We start from the raw sequence: 24,036 nt of genomic DNA, 5'->3' as shown, positions 1-24,036 counted from the left end.
ATATGGGATGCTAGTGCTATCGGTCTGTAGTTTTTTGCTATTGCTTTACTGCCCCCTTTGTGGAGTGGGGCTATGTCTGTTGGTTTTAGTATCTGTGGGACGACCCCCGTGTCCATGCTCCCTCTCCATAGGATGGTAAAAGCTCGTGATAAGGGCTTCTTGCAGTTCTTTATTTATTTATTTATTTAGTAATTTAAGCATACAAACAGAGGTACAAAAAATACAGGTAAGAGCAGCATGCCAAAGCCACTTATATGCATAGCATTACGGGCTGGCTTAAAATTAACTTAAGATTAACTAAGCAATGATGAAATCAGTGATAAAACATTATTGTAAACGGATAACTATAAAGCACAAATGAGTATTACAAAGACAGGTCATATGGTTGCTTGCATTGCTGTACATTCAGTCGAATGGAGTATTCTGTTAGGTAGTGTATTTAAAAAAATAATAAAGTTAGATTGGGTCCTAGGTTTAACATTTGTGTGATATAATTGTGAGTAACATATAGGATATACAATTTATAAGGTTCAGTTATTCAGTATTTATTTGGTTTTGAGTGAGTAAGTGATCTTTGAGAAGAGACTTGAATTTATAAACAGGTAGTGTTTATCTTTTATATTTACAGGTAATGAATTCCAGATTTTGGAAAGGGCCTTTTATGTGCATTGAGTTTTTGCATAGCGTGAGATGGACACGAGGAACATCAAAGAGTGATCTGTGCCTTGTGTTATGGTCATGTGTTCTGTTGAGGTTGGCAAGGAGATGTTTGAGGGGAGGGTTAATATCAGAGTTAAGTGTTCTATGTATGTAAGAGGTGCAATAATAAGTATGGATGTTTTGTGTGGTGAGTAGGTTGAGTGTTTTGAATATTGGTGGAGTGTGTTGCCTGTAGTGAGAATTTGTTATCATTCTAACTGCAGCCTTTTGTTGGGTAATTAGTGGTCTGAGATGGTTAATTGTTGTTGAGCCCCATGCACAAATTCCATAGGTGAGATAGGGGTAAATAAGAGAGTGATAAAGGGCCAGGAGGGCTGACTGTGGAACATAGTACCGTATCTTCGATAGTATGCCTACAGTCTTGGAGATTTTCTTAGAAATTTGTTGTATATGTGTATGAAATTTGAGTCTATTATCGAGGTGGATTCCTAGGAATTTTCCCTCTGTTAGCTTTGTGATAGGTGATCCGTTTATTGTTATGTTAAGAGGTACATCTGTAGCTCTGTTACCAAACTGAATGAAGTAGGTTTTGTCAATGTTTAGTGTAAGTTTGTTAGTCCTCATCAAGGTAGATATTTTCTGTAATTCGGTATTTACAGTATTGGCTAGTGTGACTGGGCTCGGGTGAGAGAAGACGTATGTAGTGTCATCTGCAAATAGTGTGGGTTTGAGTAATTGCGAAGCATTTGGAAGGTCATTTATGTATAGGAGAAAGAGAAGAGGGCCAAGGACACTTCCCTGTGGGACACCAACTGTAATTGGTTGCGCAGAAGAGTTTGCCCCATTTGCGTACACATATTGGCTTCTGTTGCTGAGGTATGACTTGAGGTAGTTGAGGGAGTGCCCTCTTATACCATAGTGTGACAATTTTACGTGGAGCAAGTCATGGTCAACTGTATCAAAAGCTTTACGTAAGTCAATGAAGATCCCCAGTGGGACTTCTTTTTTCTCTATTGCAGTGTATATATGTTCTAGCATGTGTATAATAGCATCATTAGTATTTGTATTAGGCCTGAATCCAAATTGGCAGGGGTTGAGAATGTTTTGGGAGATGAGGTAGGAGTAGATTCGTTTATGAATTAATTTTTCGAAGATTTTAGAGAGAGGGTGTAAGTTGGATATTGGCCTATAGTTATTCAACTCTGTTTGGTCTCCTCCTTTATGGATCGGGGTGACCCTTGCTATTTTGAGAACTGTAGGGAAGGTGGAGGATTCAATGGATTTGTTAAAGAGTGTTGCAATGATTGGTGATAGTACTTGTGACGCTTTTTTGTATATAAAGGGTGGTAAGGTATTTAAATCTCCTGTCTTGTTTTTTAGTGCGTTGATAATAAGGGAGACTTCGTATGGGTTAGTCGGAGCTAGGAACAGTGTGTTCAGGTAGATGCCAGTGAGGTAGTCATTTGGTGGGGTATCTGAGCTTGGGATTTTATTGGCAAGGTTTTGACCTATAGTGGAGAAGAAATCATTGAGTCTGTTTGCTGTTTCTGTTGGTGGGAGTTGGGGTTCATCTGATTTTGCTAATTTTATTTCGCTATGTCGTGATATCTTTTTTGTTCCCAGAATTTCTGATAGGGTCTTCCAGGTCTTTTTTATATCACCTCGTAAGTTGGATAATCTGTTCTCATAATACAATTTTTTTGCCCTTCTTATCAGGCTGGTTAGGATTGACGAGTAACGTTTTGTTTGGTCTTTGGTTATGTGACCCATTCTGTACTGTTTTTCATATCGGTGTTTTGTATTTATGGATTTGAGAATGCTGGGTGTTAGCCAGGGACTGTTCAGTCTCTTAGCTGTCATCTGTTTAGTTTTTTTAGGGCAGTGCTTGTTATAAAGGTACTGGGTCTTTTTTAGAAAATTATTAAAACATTCGTCAATATCTGTATAGATTTCTAGCTCAGTGTGCCAGTCAATGTTTGTTACTGCTGTTGTGAAGTTATTAATGGCTGTCTCATTGTGAAGTCTGAAGGTGACTTTAGTAGTGTCTTGGGGTATTTTACCAAGAGTTGTTATGAGGAAAGTAGGGTAGTGGTCTGTGGTATTATCTGTAATTATGCCTGATTTTAAAAGGGATATGGTGTTGGTCCAGATGTGGTCAAGTAGGGAAACACTAGTCTCTGTAACTCTTGTAGGTTTTGTTACTGTTGGTAGCAACATGCAGTTACTCATTGTGTTTGTGAATTCAGTAACGTGTGGGTCCTGGTCTTACAGGAGATTTATATTGAAGTCGCCTGAGAGTAGTCAGTGATCTTTGTTCATGCGTGCATCAGTTATCATACTTCCTAGGTTTTGACTAAATTGGCTAATGTTTGATTGTGGAACTCTGTAGATGTTTATCACTGTGAGAGGTTTTTGTAGGTATTTGGATTTGAATTTAGCTATTATATATTCCCCATGTTCATCCCTTGTGCAAGTATTAGTGATACATTCTAGTTGGTCTTAGTATATAGCAGACCTCTTAGTATATACCAGACCTTGTTGGTCTGGCCTACAGTTGTGTATGGCTGTGTAACCAGGAATGGCATAGACATCTGTAGTATCAGGCTTTAGCCAGGTTTCAGTTAGTGTAATGATGGACATATTGGCATGCAAGGAATTTAGTAATGCTAGGAGGTCATCATAATGCTTGCTTAAAGATCTGATATTGTAGTTAAAGATAGTTATGTTGTTGTTGGCTCTGAGAAGTGCCTTTGATTGTTCTGCTGTGTAGTAATTACAGTAACTGTTTGAATCATTTAAGTCATTAAATAAGAGGTTGGTGTCAGGATCAATGCTTGTAATCATAAGATTTGTAGTGAATCTATAGTTAGAATTAAGTAAAAAATAAAGTAAATATTCTAAAGCTAAAAAAAAATAGCACCTGAATTATTTAACAAATGTAAAAATAATGAGCTAAGGTAGTTTTTTAAAGCTAAAATAAAGAAGACAATATAAAAGGGACTAAAATAATTTGTGGTGAACAAATAAAGTGATGATCAAATAATGGAGCTTGGGAATATGATAGTAGGTAGTACTTTAAAGGTAATTCTTTAAAGTTAGAATTATAATATAAAATTATAATATAAAAGGGACTAATATAAGTTGTGGTGAACAATAAAGTGGTAATCAAATAATTGCACTAAGGTCTAATATAATGACTTTTGTGGAGTCTATGTTTTGAGCTAGAATGAGCTATAGTACAACTAGATTTAATCTAATAATATAACAATACAAATTAAAAATAGCACCAGTCTCTCACTAGTAATTGCAATATGGTCTAATATAATGAATTTGGTATTGACTATAGTACAACTGAGTTTAATCTAATAATATAAAAAAGGCACAAGACTCTCAATTGTAATTGCACTAAGGTGTTATATAAGTTGTTTACAAGAATTAGAGTATAACTAGATTTAAATTGACAAGATAAAATATGCAAATTAAGGTAGCAAAAGAATAAACATGGAACATGGAGTTCCATGAGTCTGGCCCTGGGGCAGAGTGCATGGGCATGTCATTTATCGCCTGTTCAAAATCATTTGGCGTCAGGATAACATCAGATAGGCTTGTGTTTACCAAATTCAGTGGCTCTCTCATAAAAAATTCATTTTGATGTTCGACTCTCAGTCTGGTTAGCGGCTTGCTAAAAACTGAGTCATATTGGGACTTGAGTAGCTCACTCATTTCCTTGCTGTCATGTATGTAGGACCCATCTTGTTTAAGTAGGGGCCCAGTACTGGATGTTGTTCTCGACTTTGATTTGGCATAAGAAAAGAAATACTTTGGGTTTCTTTCGATGGGTATAGGATTACTACCACTCATAGGATGAATATGCGGTACATGCTCAGTAATAACCCATATGGAAACAGAAACCGGAAGATTAATTGATCTGTATATTTCGACTCCCTTCTGGGATCCTCTTCAACAGAAGGGGGTCGAAATATACATATCGATTAATCTCCTGCGTTTCTGTCTCAATGCGGGTATTACTGAGCATTGACATTTGTTCATTACACTTTAGTTATTCATGTGGTGTACAAGAATTTCACACTAGGTTCGAAGCAACAACCTGGGAGTGCAGCAGGGAGGGTGGTGCTGACAGCGACGTGGTTGGTGGCAATGGTGGTGGTAGCAGTGTATACTGGTAACCTCACGGCCTTCCTGTCCATCCCTCGTGTGGACAAGGTGCCCAACTCCGTGCGTGACCTGCTCGACATGGGTTACACACTCAACGTGAACGACGCCTTCTCTCAGTACCAAAAAATGAAGGTGGGTGGCGCGGAGGGAGGTAGGGAGAGAAAGAAAGAGTAGTCACCTCCATGTTGCGAGTCCTGGCCATTTCGAGTGACTGCTGGGAGAATTACTCAGAGCAACTGGCAGTTTATCTCTGTCTTGATGAGTTCTATAATATTTACAGTTCCATGCTCCTTTTGGCAGACCTAAATACTCCAACAGATACGATTCAACTTGTATGTCCACTGCTGATGTAACGATGTTGACTGATATGCATTTCATAAGAGGAGTCACATCGCAGTGGGTAAATAGACAGATAGGATGATCAGCCATGAGTTAGAAAATTTAGATAATAACAAGTAAAGGGGCAGAAATAGAAATTATTAGTAGTATACAAATGATGTGGCTTGTCTGTCAACCCGCTCATTCATTCCTCTACCCTACCAGCAGACCTCGCCCATCCCAGACCAGCAGCGGATCTTCAAGAAAGCTGAGATACGCAGCCATTTCGGGTTCAGTATACCAGAAGTTTACATTAACCGCACCCTCAGTGAGCGCCTGGCTCTCCTAGGTAATGTGTACCTTACTCTTGTTGAATTATGGTGTAGCTGATACCTGGTGGAAAACACACAAAGCAAGAGAAGACCTTATTAGTAAAACGTTTCACCTAAACGAGGCTTTATCAGGTACTGGAGTTTACCTGGAGAGTTCCGGGGGTCAACGCCCTCGCGGCCCGGTCTGTGACCAGGCTTCCTGGTGGATCAGAGCCTGATCAACCAGGCTGTTACTGCTGGCTGCACGCAAACCAACGTACGAGCCACAGCCCGGCTGGTCAGGAACCGACTTTAGGTGCTTGTCCAGTGCCAGCTTGAAGACTGCCAGGGGTCTGTTGGTAATCCCCCTTATGTATGCTGGGAGGCAGTTGAACAGTCTCGGGCCCCTGACACTTATTGTATGGTCTCTTAACGTGCTAGTGACACCCCTGCTTTTCATTGCGGGGATGTTGCATCGTCTGCCAAGTCTTTTGCTTTCGTAGTGAGTGATTTTCGTGTGCAAGTTCGGTACTAGTCCCTCTAGGATTTTCCAGGTGTATATAATCATGTATCTCTCCCGCCTGCGTTCCAGGGAGTACAGGTTCAGGAACTTCAAGCGCTCCCAGTAATTGAGGTGTTTTATCTCCGTTATGCGCGCCGTGAAGGTTCTCTGTACATTTTCTAGGTCAGCAATTTCACCTGTCTTGAAAGGTGCTGTTAGTGTGCAGCAATATTCCAGCCTAGATAGAACAAGTGACCTGAAGAGTGTCATCATGGGCTTGGCATCCCTAGTTTTGAAGGTTCTCATTATCCATCCTGTCATTTTTCTAGCAGATGCGATTGATACAATGTTATGGTCCTTGAAGGTGAGATCCTCCGACATGATCACTCCCAGGTCTTTGACGTTGGTGTTTCGCTCTATTTTGTGGCCAGAATTTGTTTTGTACTCTGATGAAGATTTAATTTCCTCGTGTTTACCATATCTGAATAATTGAAATTTTTCGTCGTTAAACTTCATATTGTTTTCTGCAGCCCACTGAAAGATTTGGTTGATGTCCGCCTGGAGCCTTGCAGTGTCTGCAATGGAAGACACTGTCATGCAGATTCGGGTGTCATCTGCAAAGGAAGACACGGTGCTGTGGCTGACATCCTTGTCTATGTCAGATATGAGGATGAGGAACAAGATGGGAGCAAGTACTGTGCCTTGTGGAACAGAGCTTTTCACCGTAGCTGCCTCGGACTTTACTCTGTTGACTACTACTCTCTGTGTTCTGTTAGTGAGGAAATTATAGATCCATCGACCGACTTTTCCCGTTATTCCTTTAGCACGCATTTTGTGCGCTATTACGCCATGGTCACACTGGTCGAAGGCTTTTGCAAAGTCTGTATATATTACATCTGCATTCTTTTTGTCTTCTAGTGCATCTAGGACCTTGTCGTAGTGATCCAATAGTTGAGACAGACAGGAGCAACCTGTTCTAAACCCATGTTGCCCTGGGTTGTGTAATTGATGGGTTTCTAGATAGGTGGTGATCTTGCTTCTTAGGACCCTTTCAGAGATTTTTATGATATGGGATGTTAGTGCTGTCTGTCTGTAATTCTTTGCTGTTCCTTTACTTGATAAAGCCTTTACTTGATAAAGCCTCATGTGGGTGAAACATCGTACTAATAAAAACATCCTTTTGCTTATGTCTCGCTGTAAACATTTCACTCTGTGCCAGCAATGTAGCACAATAATTTAACCATGTACAGCACCATCATGGTACATTAACCTTGTACTGGTACAATTGCACCTTGACCTTTATCATTAATTGTGACACCTTAACAGGTAAAATCAGTAATAATGATGATAATCCTTATTTATAGAAGTATATAATACTACCGATACAGACACAGCTGACATCACTGACATACTTTATTGAAAACCCTGATTATGGTAGAGCATTTCGGGCAACTTTGGTTAATCTTGTCCCCCAGGATGCAACCCACAACAATCCACTAACGCAAAACCACCACCCACCCCCAAACGCCCACACCCACCAAGAACGTAATACTATGAACGACCTTATACTCGTGTATGTCAGTATTTACTGACGCCACTAAAGTAATGAATAAAAAATAAGAACGAAAATGGACAATGCAAGAGATGCATATTGACCACAAGAGGAGAGAGGAAGCCGGTCGTGCCACACCACTAGTTTAAAGTGGTAGCTGCCACACAGGATGACGTGAGTTGCAACTGCAACATTGGCAAATATAAGAAGAGCTTTCAAGAATCTCAGCCAGAATATATCCTTCCTAGTCAGGAGTCTCTCAGGACACACCACGTACGTGAGACCAATATTAGAATATGCAACACCACCTTGCAGCCCACATCAACTCGTTCACTCCGCCAAGCAAAAACTACATGCTCTTACAATATCAGTCTCATAGTTGCTTGTGCATGGTGAGTTTATTTGTAAATATATCATCATATACAGTGTCAACACTGTTTACTGCAGGAAATAGAGTGGGTGACTGATATAATATTTCTGAAGCTACATTTAATTGGATTAAGAATAAGAGTTGTGATTATTAATCAGTCAAAGATTTATTTCCACAAGATAGTGTCTGTACAGAGATGGGTGACATTTAGTTGTGCATGCAGAAAACCCATGGTTATGCAGAGCATTTAATAATAATAATAATAATAATAATATTATTATTATTATTTCTACAAGTACATGATACAACTTATACACGACGGATACACATACGCAGTAAACAATGTTAGCATTTGTTCCTTGTGTGTAGTAACTTGCACACAAGCAAGATATGCAACACCCGGGTATCTACTTCAGACGCCAAAATATTGCACATGTATCTTATCCCTCAACTTGTCGGTATTATACACTATGAATGCATTGATACTGTTGTGTACAATGTCTCTCTTTCTCACGGTACAGTGAACAATGTCATCGTAGACTACCTGCTGGACCACTACACAACACACGGTGAGTCATGAAACTTTCTCTGGTCCAGTTTACGAAATATTTAGTGTAGATTCGTAACACCAAACAGAAAGGAACGCAGACCTTCAGTGAAGGTTTTTCGTTCCTAAGATCTTCAGCACTTTAAATATATGTGATGAATGGTTTGAAAACCGACAAGTTGAAGAATTGAGACACTTATGCAACACATGGGAATCTTTATTGAAGAAACGTTTCGCCACACAGTGGCTTCATCAGTCCAATACAAAGAAGAAATGGGTAAGGAGAGTAGAAGTTTGAGGTAATCAGTCCCTCAACCTGGAATCGATATGTTCAGTCCATCACTCTTGTAGGAAGTGCAGCACAGGGCCAGAGAGGTGGCTTATATATTGCGGTGAGATGAGTTGAAGCAGGAGGAGGCGGGATCACAGTGGGACCTGCCACTAGTGTAAGTAGGTCGTCGTCTAAAGGTTGGGCAAGCGTTGAAGTCTTTGTACCCAGATTCCATGATGTTGCAGTGTCTGACAGGTTGAGGGACTGATTACCTCAAACTTCTACTCTCCTTACCCATTTGTACTTTGTATTGGACTGATGAAGCCACTGTGTGGCGAAACGTTTCTTCAATAAAGATTCCCATGTGTTGCATAAGTGTCTCAATTCTTCAACTTTAAAAGGTCCCAGGGGCGAAACGTCGTCAATGTTGTGTCCTTCCCTCTAGTTGCTGGCATTTACCGCCTTATTGCAAATTCATAATTGAGTGGAATGGAGAGACAAACACGAAATTTCATGGGGCAATGTTTCTGTGTGTATATATTTATCAAGTCCCTTTCGCTCTGTATGAGATTTTCCCAATTCGTGTTCCTCTGTGTAACGCTTTTGATTATCAAGTTTCACTCTGAATAGAGCTTTGTGTAGAGCTTCATTACGTCATGTTTCACTCTGTTTAGTTTTATCTAGCCATGACTTGATAAAGGACGGTAATCAAGTCTGACTCGAGGAAAGGGAACGGGTGGCTCCGATTTCCCGAATCAAAAGCACTTTCGAAATGTTTCATTACGTAACATTTCCTCATTGCAAAGTACGAGTTCATCTTCTCTATTCTTAGAGTTCTTAGAGCAAAGGAAATTAGCTTCCATTCCCTACGCTTTGACCTTCACTGGTTTATCGCTTTCCTTTGATCATTATTATTAGGCTCTATGTAAAGTAAAAGGACACAAGTGCAACTAATGTGACATTTTATTGTGGCAACGTTTCGCTCTCCAGGAGCTTCACAAAGCTCCTGGAGAGCGAAACGTTGCCACAATAAAATGCCACATTAGTTGCACTTGTGTCCTTTTACTTTACATATTGTCGGTAATTCTATCACTTTATTACATTATTAGGCTCGCTAATGAAGTTGAAAGCCTATCGACTATACCAGGGTCATTAGGACTGCACGTTAACCTTTTCACCACCAGACAATAGTTGACAGAGGGATTACAGTTAACTCCTCTCAGTGTATATACACAGAAATACACCTCTCAATATATATATATATATATATATATATATATATATATATATATATATATATATATATATATATATATATATTTATATATATATATAAATAATGTCGTGCCGAATAGGCAGAACTTGCGATCTTGGCTTAAATAGCAACGCTCATCTTGCCATATAGGACAAGTGAAAATTTGAGTATGCAATAATTTCGCCAAAATCATTCTGAACCTAATGAAAAAAATATATTTCACTGTGTTTGTTTAGTATTAAATTACTGTAAACAAATCTAAAATATATTTAGTTGGGTTAGGCTAAAATTAATTGCTCTTGTTATAATAAGGTTAGGTAAGTTTTCTAAGATTCTTTTTGTGCAAAATTAAAAAAAAATTTCATTAACACTATATATATCCTACGATTATCTCACTGTATATATCCTACGATTATCTCACTGTATATATCCTACAGTTATTCTCAGTTATTCCTACGATTATCATCGTATTGGTTGCAGTGGGCTCCGTTCGTGTGTGTCGGCTGAAGACCAGTACTGAACCCTTGTTTCTGGAGATAGGAGGTTTTGGGTTCCCCAAGAACTCGCTCGTTAAGCCGCTCTTTGACGATATGTAAGTACCTAACACCAGGTGAGTGCCAGACAGTGATGGTGATAGAGGCTGGTATCAGCCAGCAACACTCAGTAGTGTTAACCAGTATCTTGCACCAATGTTTCAAAGATTTAACCAAGTTAAAGAGAGAGAGAGAGAGAGAGAGAGACAGGAAGGATTGTATGATCTCGTGGGTTAGAGCGTCGTGAATTTTCGCTCACCATGAGCGGCGGTAATACAACATGGGTTCGATCCCCCGGATATATATATATGTATATATATATATATATATATATATATATATATATATATATATATATATATATATATATATATATATGTATATCACTGCACGCTTAATATCTAATATAATGCCTGTGATTGTAACATATACCATTTGGTTCTACAACCTTAAATAGCCAAAATATTCATCGTACATTTAAAAAAAATTACATGATAGAGACTAAACCACCTCAGAATCATGATCAGCGCTTCAGGTTTAACTAAAAAACAACTTGATTTCTTAAATGAATAAAATTAAGTTACACTTAGTTGGACAGTGTTATTGTCCTAGCATAACCACGTAAAATATTAACTTAGCCTAACTTAAACTAACAAAATATTAAATACTTGTAATTAACTGAGCTAAAGATTAACAAAACAACAAAATTGAATTAAAAAAAATAAAAAAAAAATATTAAATTTCTTCACGCTTTGGCTATCATGAGGTGTCACCATAACTCACTTTGACACAGCTTGGTCTGGGCAAGGTCGACTAGGCTGGTTGATCTACCTCACTCTACCTGCGTGCCTGCAGACCTGTGGGACGAGGAGGGCAAAGCTCTGAGCATGGGGAAGATGGGCGGCGTGTTTGTATTGTGGGCGGCAGGTGTGGGCGTCGCCTGTCTCGCCTTCCTGGCAGAAACTGTCTTCCAAAGGTTACAGAAAGTCTAGAGTAGTCCCAAGGCTCTCGTACCGTGTTTCTCAAACAGTGGGCCGCGGCCACCATTGAGGATGCTGACCTACCATGACTGGTGGGTCAGCTGGAAAAATGGCTGAGAAACACTGCTTTAATTTCTTAGTAGAGGGCTCGTCATCCAAGGAATTAGACCATTTTTTTTTCATCCTTGTATCAAACCTTGTATTTCACTGGCACTGTATGGCTCCTACAACCATAGAACTTTCAAAATGATGATAAAAATAAAGAGGATAAAGCGGGGGGAGGATGATGATGGTGATGAAGAATCATGGGTATTCTGAACAAACTATTCGGTCTTCTGAACATTGTATGTCATCCCCGGTAAGTAATATTATCAACTATGCTATATTTTTATTTACACTACTCCAGTTTATAGGTTAATCTCCTTGAGTTGCTTCATCTTTTCCAGAGTATTTCAGTGGGATTGAACTGAACTTAGATTAAATATATATAACGCAGGATAGTGCAGCTGAGCAATAGCACTGAGAAATAAGATATATAAACAAAGGAAGGTTACACTAAAAGTAGTAATACTGTAAACATATGTTAAATAAAATAAAGAGTACAAGCATTATAGAATCACTATTTAAACCTTAATTTTGTTAAAATAAGGTTCTTGTGTGTGTGTTAGTTACCATTTTGTCCCAGGCACATGTTGATTGGACACTAGGCCTGATGTGTGTGTGTGTGTGTGTGTGTGTGTGTGTGTGTGTGTGTGTGTGTGTGTGTGTGTGTGTGTGTGTGTATGTGTATGTATGTGTGTGTGTGTGTCTATATGTAAATATTATTTATGATTATTATTTGCATTACGTGTTGGTCCCAATTAGCCTCTTTATCTAAGAAACTGGGGAGATTCAAATACTTTTATTTTTGTATTAATTCCTGATAGCCTCGTACATATGGTTTCACTCTTCAACGCTGATAATTTGATCAAGCAAACTGAGTCGCTTCAAACTGATCTCTCTGAGATAACAAGATAATGCTTCTTCACTATGTGTTTCTTAGAGGAGAGTGTGAATAAGTTTCGAGTTGTTAATGTTCTAATGTCATTTTTATTTGAAGAAATAGGGATATTAGTGTTCATGTGAATACCTAATCTGTTTCGCTTCATATCATCAATGCTAATATTTAAATGCATTAGAAATCTGTGCGCACTCTCCACAAATCTTTTTTGCGTGCATTGTAGTACAGGAGGCTGGGGTTATGGAATACAGGAATACCTTTCTCTTATCGCACAGTGACCGAAATACATCTAGTATTCAACAGTATTATCAACTTATGTCGACTCTGCCCTATTCCAATCGCTATCATTAAGACACAGGAGACTAGGGTTTTGGAGGGTTATGGAATACCTTTCATCGCGCAGCGACCGAAATACGTCTTGTTGTAATTGCGTGTCCCGTAGCTCGATTGCTACTGCATTCAGCTCACAAGCTGAGGTCCGTGGTTCGATCTCCGGTACGCGTGGAAACATTACGATGTGTTTCTTTAAGAAACCTGCTGTCCGTGTTCACCTAGCAGTAAAATAGGTATCTGGGTTAGCCGACTGGTGTGGGTCGCATCTTGGGGACAAAACTGACTTAATTTTCCCGAAATGCTCTGTATAACTAGGGGCTTTCTATATAGTAGTATGTCAGTGATGTCAGCTCGGCCTATATATGTTGTACATGTACTTGCAGAAATAAGGATTTATTAATATTATTATTTTATTAAAATCTGAAGTAGTAATTGAAATTGCAGTTGTAAGTGACGTGGAATGATGTAATTACTCCAAGCATGCACACAAACCCATCCAAACTCTTGCACAGATGCAATCCAAACTTTCTTCACCACAGAGTAGCACTCCTCGAAACAGATCGTGAAAACGAACCGACCTCCGAATGAATTAGAAATGCGATCTAGGTCAAGTAAGACAACAGTGAAACTTCCCTGCCCCAGGGGAAATTACTGCTTTCCTAATCACCATCCCTCACTCTCCCCCCAAAGAACCTTATTACAGCACAACCAAAGCTTCGTCTTGGAGCCTAGCACGATGCCTTAGATTACCGATGCCTTTGTTACAACTCTCAACTCTTCCACAATTTGTTTGTTGATGTCTCCGTTCACCAACCCACTAATGTAGTACTCACCTAACTGTGGTTGCAAGGGTCAAGTCTCAGCTCCTGGCCCCGCCTGCCTACTGGCCGATACTGACTTCACTTCTGACTGCGTGAGCCCTATCATACCTAATTACTAGTGCTATGTATGGATCCTGTCTCTACCACTTCGCTTTAGATCTAGTTCGTTCCACTTCCTGACCACAATAAAGATAAATTAGTATTTCTTAACATTTCTGTGACTCATCTGTGTTTTTAACTGCCATCTGAAACCTCGTGTACGTGAAACCCGCCTCTCATACTCCTCCTGTCCACCCCGTCAGTTCTTCGAGTATTTTGTACGTAGTAATCATGTCACCTCTGATCATTCTATCGTCTAGTGTCAGGTTTACTTACTCTAGCTTCAACTCAGTTCTTACCTCCAGCTCTGGGACTGATTTCTTTGCAAGTAAGTAAGTAAGTAAGTAAGTAAGTACTTACTTATGCACTGCTTGTTCCAAGATGGCCCTAATATTTGTTGTGCAGGTCATGAATGCCTCCTTGTTTATATTCCTGTAAGCTAAACTAAAATTTTCCAGTCTTACGTTTGCTGCAGTAGTTATTCGAGTGTGTCTCAGGTGAAATGCTTTGAATTTACAGTATAAAAATTAGTTTTTGTTCATATTTGCATATTACATATGATATTTCATGCATAAATCTTAGAGTAACAGTTATCAGTCACAAAATATTCCCGCTAGTCTTATTTCATGCAAATACTGCTGTTCCAACTATTTCGTTTTAATTTTGCATTAAATATTATTTCCTCTGAACTGTGCGTTAAGTAAGAAATTTAAAAAAAAATGTTTCGTATTTAAGTATTCCCTATTGAAGTTTGTTTTCTATAACGCAGAGTTTTAGAAAACTTGTCTGGGAGACTATTGTTTTAATTCCCTGAAGGATTTTGTTCGGATTATTAACAAAGATGATTAGTTACGCAGAGTAATCTAATATAGCCAGCATATCATCAGACTTGTTATTTTCATTGAGGTTTTTAATCCTTCCTTCCAGAGAGCGACATACACTAGTCACCTAACATCTGAATAAACTTACTTACTTACTTACTAGGTACCTGCTTACTGCTAAGTGAACTGGAGCAATGGAAATAAAGGACTCCAATGGAAATAAGTCCCTCTTGATTTTTTTTGGGCTATCCTAGGTTCTCTACACATATGCTGCTAGTATGATAATCTATGTAACTGTATTTGTGTATACCCGAATAAACTTACTTACTTAGCAGCAGGTGTAAGACAACATTCCCAACGTTTCCACTCGTCCGAGGCTCGAACCCCGTTCCCTCAATGTGCAAACTGAGGCAGATACCAAGCAATCCACGAATAAATATTTATATATTTATATATTTATGCGTCAAATGTTTTGAATCATCAAAAACAGTAGTCCTCATCTTCGTGTGTGCCTGTACTCGCCTAGTTGTGGTTGCACGGGTCAATTCACAGCTCCTGGTTCCACCTCTTCACTGGTCGCTACTAGGTCTCATCCTGCTCCGTGAGCTTTATCATACTTCCCGCTTCACACACGGAGGGCCCGGGTTCGATTCCCGGCGGGTGGAAATTCCGACACGTTTCCTTACACCTATTGTCCTGTTCACCTAGCAGCAAATAGGTACCTGGGTGTTAGTCGACTGGTGTGGGTCGCATCCTGGGGGACAAGATTAAGGACCCCAATGGAAATAAGTTAGACAGTCCTCGATGACGCACTGACTTTCTTGGGTTATCCTGGGTGGCTAACCCTCCGGGGTTAAAAATCCGAACGAAATCTCTCTCTTACATCACTTCCTAGACGATTCCAGTTCCTGACGACTCTGAAGAAATACTTCGTAACATCTCTGGTGATTCATCTGAATCTTCAACTTCCAACTGTGACCCCTTGTTGCTGTGTCCCATCTCTGGAACATCCTGTCTGTCCATCTTGTCGATTCCTCTCGGTATTTTAAATGTCGTTATCATATCCCCTTTATATCTCCTGTCCCCATGTCGTCAGGTCGATTTCCCTGGATCACTATGACATGGCCTTGGATGCACTGGAAGAAAATCAGAATGCAGATGTAATATACACAGACTTTGCAAAAGCATTTGACAAATGCGATCATGGCGTAATAGCCCATAAAATACGTGCTAAAGGAATAACTGGGAAAGTGGGGAGATGGATCTTCAACTTCCTAACAAATCGAACACAAAGAGTAGTGGTCAACAGAGTTAAATCGGAGGCTGCCATAGTGAAGAGCTCTGTTCCACAAGGCACAGTACTCGCCCCCATCTTATTCCTTATCCTCATACCAGACATAAACAGAGATATACACCACAGCACCGTATCATCCTTTGCGGATGATACTAGGATCTGCATGAGGCTGTCATCTGCTGAGGACGCGGTTAACCTCCAAGAAGATATAAACAAAGTTTTCCAGTGGGCAACGGTAAACAATATGATGTTCAATGAGGACAAATTCCAACTACTCCGTTATGGAAAACTGGAGGAGATAATAACTAGAACAGAGTATACTACTGACTCCGGCCATACAATAGAGCGGAAAAATAATGTAAGGGACCTGGGAGTAGTAATGTCTGAGGATCTCACTTTCAAGGATCACAACAGTGCCACGATCGCACGTGCAAAGAAAATGATAGGATGGATAATGAGAACTTTCAAAACGAGAGATGCCAAGCCCATGATGATCCTTTTCAAATCACTTGTTCTCTCTAGGCTGGAATACTGCTGTACATTAACATCTCCATTTAAAGCAGGTGAAATCGCAGATCTGGAGAGTGTACAGAGATCCTTTACTGCACGTATAAGTTCTGTCAAGCACCTTAACTACTGGGAACGCTTGGAAGCACTTGACTTGTACTCGTTGGAACGCAGGAGGGAGAGATATATCATAATCTACACTTGGAAAATCTTGGAAGGAATGGTCCCAAATCTGCACAAAGAAATCACTCCCTACGAAAGTAAAAGACTGGGCAGGCGATGCAAAATGCCCCCAATAAAAAGTAGGGGCACCATTGGTACACTAAGGGAAAACACCATAAGTGTTCGGGGCCCAAAACTGTTCAACAGCCTCCCATCAAGCATTAGGGGAATTGCCAATAAACCCCTGGCTGCCTTCAAGAGAGAGCTGGACAGATACCTAAAGTCAGTGCCGGATCAGCCGGGCTGAGGCTCGTACGTTGGACTGCGTGCGGCCAGCAGTAACAGCCTAGTTGATCAGGCCCTGATCCATCGGGAGGCCTGGTCATGGACCGGGCCGCGGGGGCGTTGATCCCCGGAATAACCTCCAGGTAACCTCCCTTAACCTCTCCTCGTAGGACATACCTCTTAGCTCTGGGACTAGTCTTGTTGCAAACCTTTGCACTTTCTCTAGTTTCTTCACGTGCTTGGCTAGGTGTGGGTTCCAAACTGGTGCCGCATACTCCAATATGGGCCTAACGTACACGGTGTACAGGGTCCTGAACGATTCCTTATTGTGTGCGCGCGTGTGCATGTGTGCGCATGTGCGTGCGTGCGCGCTCTCTCGCTTGAAAGAAGGCAACATTTGGCGCCAATCGAAATAAGAAGTGCAAAAAATTCTTATGACCCAAATAAAATCTTATAAAATTTACAAGATTTGGTATTAATTTTTTTTTTAATATGAGTTACAGAAAACAGTACATTACCACTGAGTGTGTAGATCCTGAATCCTTGCAGCATATCGACGAAATCTTGCATATTATTATTATTATAATCAAAAAGAAGCGCTAAGCCACAAGGACTATACAGCAGAAATCTTGCATAGATCCCAAACACTGGTTAAGTATTTGGTCAATGTTGACAACATTTCCTGGTCCCAATTCAGTATATCTTTATCGAAATTGTCCGAAATTGATGTGGTTGTGCGGGAAACACACTTATCTACTGCAGGAATTGATGCCATCGACATATGAGCCAGAATAACGCTTCAAGAATAAGATTAATAATGATGAAGCAACGAGCAACAACACGGCAGCCATGACTGATAAGAACGCTGGCCAGTGGTCGCTGCTTCACCAACACTGACCCACGTGCTACTACTCAGGGTTTAATCACTTCCCCGGTCAATATTTTTCTGGGTTAGGATAGGGCTGGTTGTAACAGGATAGGGTATGTTATGTTAGGATTGGTGACGGGTAGGTTAGGTTATATTAGGTTAAGTTAAATAATGAAAGATAGTCGGGTGGTGTTGGTGTGCATTGATGGTGGCCAGGCTGCGACCAACCACCAGCGACCAACCACCAGCGACCAACCACCAGCGACCAGCCTCCAGCGACCAACCTCCGACAGGTGGCGTCTTATTATTAATAGTTTTATGGACGGTATATCGATACATAACAATTCCCACAATAAATGAGTATGTTTCCTACACAGCCACATTAATTATGAAGGATTTCGATCAAGAAACAGTGCTGAATTGACACTAATTTTATAAATAATAACCAAATGCTTGCATAAATACTAAGATTTTCAGTCTTTCCAGTTTAAAATGTTGTAATATACCTATGGGTTGATAACCAAATAAAAATGGACCAGTTTAGTAGTGCGTTTTATCATACGACTGGAAAAACTTAGTTTTTCACGCACAGCGAGTGTGTTCACTTACACGACGCTGGTAAGTTTAGGTTGATTTTACACGTTGTCTAGCGTGTTAGTCTGACAAAAGAATGTTGTATATGTCAACATTTATAATTTCACTGCTGTTTAATCAGGGTGTAAAAATATGTATCTGTGTATCACCACCGGTAACACTATTACTACTGCTATTTGATCAGACTATTATATCACCACTGATATCACTTTCACTGCTGTTACGAGAGCCTATAATATGTACGTATCACCACTGGTATCACTTTCACTGCTGTTACGAGAGCCTATAATATGTACGTATCACCACTGGTATCACTTTCACTGCTGTTAGGACAACTTATATGTACCTGTCACTACTGGTATGATTTTTCACTGCTGTTGGGATAGCCTACAATATGTACGTGTCACCACTAGTACTTTCATTGCTATTTCGTTAAAGTATGTGCACGTATCATTAGTGTTTTCTCGCAAAAAGTCAGTGACAAACTCATCCCGTGACACATAGATGCACACTAACCCTCCCTGGCAGGTAGGGAGGGTGTAATTAACTGGTTAACGTAAGTATAACGAAACGTTAGACTATTTTAAGATATATTTCTGTTTACGATAGAGCATTATCAAGTTAAAAAAAAAGGTTTATTCTGCATTACGAATAGGAACATTCATTGTAGGCTGACAGCAACATATTATAAATTAATTAAATCACATTGTGCAATGTGGCATCAGCAACACTCGCTTATAACAGTATTCATTACTTTTGTAACTTGTGAGTTCATTACCTTGTACCTAGTTCAGCCATCAAAACTTTGGAGCCCGGTCCCTGGACCCATTGTGTACCTCTGTAATCTGTAAATACCTTTGTAACTTGTCATGATTGTGACCAGACCTACCTGGAGTTCATTACCTTTGTAAATTGTGAGTTCATTACCTTTGTAACTTTCTCAGCTATCAAAACTTTGAGGCCCAGTCCCTGGACCCATTATGTACCTCTAATCTTTTGACTACCGCCCACAGGATGGGTATGGGGTGCATAATAAACATATTAAACTTAAACTAAGACGATGTTAGCTGTCGATCGACACTATGCCTAGCCCTTCTAGGGTAGGGTAGGTGCCTGAGCCCGAGCCTTTAGCTCATAAGACTGTCATTCCCATTTGCCCCCTTGGGGCGGGGATGGCAGACCAGAGAGGCCTAGCTTGTGGCTGGGCCTGGGGACAGTTGGTCCCAAAGATGAGGAGGTACTTGTGCCTCCTCCCATAGGAGACTTAGGTCTCAGACACTCCCTAAAGAGGGAGCCAAGGCCGGGCCACCACTTGGAAAAGGCCCGGGCCAGGAGAATACCGGCGAATCTTTAATAATAATAATAATAAGATGTTAGCTGTCATTGTCACCACAATTCACCAATAAGCTTACACGATGTAGTTGATATGTTATGGAGCTAAATGCATTACGCACACGAAATATACAAAACAATACATACAATAAATACATACACTAAATACAAAACAATACACACACTAAATAATGTACACGTCAGGGGCCAGGAGCTGTGACTCGACCCCTGCAACCATATATAGGGGTGTACAATAAATAATATGCACACTAAACAATACACACACCTGAATAAACTTACTTAAGGGGCTCACCAAATTTCGCTTTAACCTAACATAATAAACCTAACTTTACCTCTCCTCACTTTAATCTAACCTAACCTAATAAAACTTAACCTTACCTTACCTCGCCTAACCTCACTTTAACCTAACCTAACATCACTTTAACCTAACCTTACCTCACCTCGCGTAACCTAATAAAGCCTAACCTTACCTCACCTAGCCTAACCTAGGCTAACCTAATAAAACCTAACCAGATTCGCTTCACTTAACATTGCTTCACTTAACGTTGCTTCACCTAACCTCGCTTCACTTAACGTTGCTTCACCTAACCTCGCTTCACTTAACGTTGCTTCACCTAACCTCACTTCACTTAACGTTGCTTCACCTAACCTCACTTCACTTAACGTTGCTTCACCTAACCTCGCTTCGCTTAACGTTGCTTCACCTAACCTCACCTAAGGTAACTGAGGTAATAGGTAAACATTTCTTATGTAATCTCACACTTGCTCCAAATTCCTTCAGGTGTGTAAGTTATTTTTAAGTGAGACATAACCTTCCTGTCTTTCATTACCTCTCACACGAGAGTGAGAGAGAAAAACAACCTCTAGCGCAAATTATGACAACGTTTTGAACAGAGCGATAAGTTCAGTTCAAAAAGTGCTTTCTAAGTATTCTGAAATGCAACATTTCAGGCGCTCCTTGATACTAGTTGAAGGGCTCTTGATCATAGGTATTAGAGCTAGTCTCGTCTCAAACCCGATTGCTCTTCTGTTCCACATGAATACAATAATCATAATAATAATAATAATAATAGTAATAATAATAATATTATTATTAATTGGCTTTCCTTTGGAAATTCGTAGATTTAAAAATTCCATCATTTCCAAGTATATACAGTCAGATTTGTTCGGTTGCTGCGCGATCCCAGAAATATATCCCCGTATCATACAAGCCCAGCTCCCTCTACATCCCTGCACACAAAAGGTTTAGTACAGGGCGGTCTTAAAATTATAATGCAGGGGTGCGCTAACCCCAGAAAACATACTTCAGGTATCAGTAAATATAAAAATATGCATTTGTGGGCTTAGGTATGTGTATGTATGGTTATGTGTGAATATATGTATGTATGTTTATGCGTATGTATGCGCGTGTATATGCATGCATATGTATGTATATGTATATGTGGATGTGTTCGTATGTTCGTGTGTATGCTTGTGCATATGTATTAATGTGCATGTAAACGTGTGTATGTATAGATGCCTGTGTGTATTAATTTGCGTGTTTATAAGTTTGCATATTTTTTTCTGTGTATGTAAACATTGGCAATACACACACGTGCGTATGTACTGTATTTATGTTCATATGTATAGATGTGCATACATATACTTGTACATATGTATGCCTGTATGTATATATTTATGTGTGCATATATATACATGTATTTACGAAAAAAAAAGTCTTTCGACGATAAATGATGGGCGATTCCCGTACAATTTTGACCAATAAATTGAATCTGCTGTTGTACTATGTATGTACTCACCTAGTGTGTGTACTCACCTATTTGTACTCACCTATTTGTGGTTGCAGGGGTCGATTCATAGCTCCGGGCCCCGCCTCTTCGCTGATTGCTACTAGGTCCTCTCTCTCCCTGCCCCATGAGCTTTATCATACCTCGCCTTAAAACTATGTATGGTTCCCGCCTCCACTGCGTCACTTTCTAGGCTATTCCAGGCCTGACTACTCTATGACTGAAGAAATACTTCCTAACATCCCTTTGATTCATCTGAGTCTTCAACTTCCAATTGTGACCTCTTGTGTCTGTGTCCCTTCTCTGGAACATCCCGTCTTTGTCCACCTTGTCTATGCCGCGCAGTATTTTACACGTCGTTATCATGTCTCCCCTGACCCTCCTGTCCTCCAGTGTCGTCAGGCCGATTTCCCTCAACCTTTCTTCGTAGGACAATCCCCTTAGCTCTGGGACTAGTCTTGTTGCAAACCATTGCACTTTCTGTAATTTCTTGACGTGCTTGACTGGTGCTGCATACTCCAGTATGGGCCTGACGTAAATGGTATACAGAGTCTTGAACGAATCCATACTGAGGTATCGGAACGCTATCCGTAGGTTTGCCAGGTTTGTGTGTACTCACCTATTTGTACTCACCTATTTGTGGTTGCAGGGGTCGAGTCCTAGCTCCTGGCCCCGCCTCTTCACCGGTTGCTACTAGGCCCTCTCTCTCCCCGCTCCATGAGCTTTATCAAACCTCGTCTTAAAACTGTGTATGGTTCCTGCCTCCACTACGTCATTTTCTAGGCTATTCCACTGCCTTACAACTCTATGACTGAAGAAATACTACCTACTATCTCTCTGACTCATTTGTGTCTTCAACTTCCAATTGTGGCCTCTTGTTTCTGTGTCCCCTTCCTGGAACATCCTGTCTTTGTCCACCTTGTCTATTCCACGCAGTATTTTATATGTCGTTATCATGTCTCCCCTGACCCTCCTGTCCTCCAGTGTCGTCAGGCCGATTTCCCTTAATCTTACTTCATAGGACATTCCCCTTAGCTCTGGAACTAACCTTGTCGCAAACCTTTGTACTTTCTCTAGTTTCTTGACGTGCTTTATCAAGTGCGGGTTCCAAACAGGTGCTGCATACTCCAGTATGGGCCTGACATACACGGTGTACAGTGCCTTGAATGATTCCTTACTAAGGTATCGGAATGCTGTTCTCAGGTTTGCCAGGCGCCCATATGCTGCAGCAGTTATCTAATTGATGTGTGCTTCCGGAGACATGCTCGGTGTTATACTCCAACCCGGATCACACAGTTCTCAGCCACCCTAATTGACCACATACTTTGTAACCGCTCTGAGAACATTAGTCAGTCAGGCGTCATTACCACAGGTCTTAGTGATCATTTCATCATTTACTGCACCAGGAAAATAACTAGGGATAGGATAGGCCTACACAGGACAATAAAAATGAGGTCAACTAGAAACTACAGTAAAGAAACACTGGTAAATAGGCTACACAATTGTGACTGGACAGAGATAACAAGTTGCACGGACGTAAACGATGCCTGGGAAAAATTCAAAACAATGTTCACTACCATTCTTGATAATATTGCACCAGTTAAAGAGGTTAGGATTAAACGAAGAACTGAACCCTGGATGAATACTGAGATATTAGATAATATGAAATTCAGAGACCAGCTGCTAAAAAGATTTAAAGCAAACAGACAGGATATTGCAGCACTAAATGAATTCCAAAGGGTGAGGAACAGAGTACAGAGACTTATAAAAGGAGCAAAGGCAAAGCACTACTGCTCAAAAATTGAAGAGTATAAGCATAACCCCAGAAAGCTCTGGCAACAACTAAAACAGTTGGGGTATAGCCATAAGCCAGTAGATAGGTCTAACATAGTACTCACTATCGATAATGAGGCATGCCACGAAACATCTAAGGTGGCAAATTGCTTTAATTCCTACTACACATCTGTTGCATCAACACTAGTAAGTAAACTTCCAGCTGCATCAAATACCTTTAACACAGACTCTGATAAGTTTCAAACATACTATACCAATAAAGGGGTAACCCCAAACGGTTGTCAACTAGTAAGTGTATCTCATGACTTTATTCAAAAAGAACTAAGCAGGTTAAACCCAACTAAGAGCACAGGCCCTGATAACATCCCGTCTAAGTTCCTAAAAGATGGTGCTTCTGAACTGTCAATCCCTATTGCTCACATAATAAATCTATCAATCACCACTAATACAGTACCGGAGGGGTTCAAGGAGGCCAGAGTCACTCCTATCTTCAAGAAAAATAGTAGGTCTGATGTAAGCAACTATAGGCCTGTTAGTATACTCAGTATAATATCTAAAATTCTAGAGAGGGCGGTGTATTCTCAAGTAGTTAAGTACCTTAATGACAACAACATTCTCCATAGCTATCAATCGGGCTTTAGAAGATCCTACTCAACCGACACCTCCCTTATTAATCTGATGGATTACCTGAGAACTGAAATGTCAAAGGGGAACCTCATAGGCATGGTAACATTAGACCTGCAAAAGGCCTTCGATACTGTCAACCACAATATATTATGTAATAAACTTCAAGCTATCGGTATAGGTTCTGTAGACTGGTTTAAGTCCTACCTTAGCAACAGG

General features: G+C 40.2%; 1 protein-coding gene across 4 annotated transcripts in view; it reads left to right on the top strand.

Moving 5' to 3' along the window:
• The window catches only part of LOC128699953 (glutamate receptor ionotropic, delta-1-like), a 45,522-nt gene extending 33,450 nt beyond the window's left edge, over window positions 1-12,072 (top strand). For 3 of the 4 annotated variants that reach the window (XM_070098688.1, XM_053792789.2, XM_070098686.1), the window contains 5 exons: window positions 4,754-4,968; window positions 5,380-5,503; window positions 8,411-8,458; window positions 10,443-10,554; window positions 11,289-12,072. In XM_070098688.1, coding sequence (XP_069954789.1) covers window positions 4,754-4,968; window positions 5,380-5,503; window positions 8,411-8,458; window positions 10,443-10,554; window positions 11,289-11,487 — 698 coding nt within the window. In that variant the 3' untranslated portion in view covers window positions 11,488-12,072. The remainder of the gene's footprint in view (window positions 1-4,753; window positions 4,969-5,379; window positions 5,504-8,410; window positions 8,459-10,442; window positions 10,555-11,288) is intronic. The other variant, XM_070098687.1, reaches the window with a different exon arrangement.
• The last annotated feature ends 11,964 nt before the right edge of the window (window positions 12,073-24,036 follow it).

Source organism: Cherax quadricarinatus, chromosome 64 (assembly GCF_038502225.1).
Source record: "Cherax quadricarinatus isolate ZL_2023a chromosome 64, ASM3850222v1, whole genome shotgun sequence".
In the NCBI taxonomy this organism is placed as follows: domain Eukaryota; kingdom Metazoa; phylum Arthropoda; class Malacostraca; order Decapoda; family Parastacidae; genus Cherax; species Cherax quadricarinatus.
Note: the sequence above shows the minus strand (reverse complement) of the source record. Positions and strands in the feature narration are given on the sequence as shown.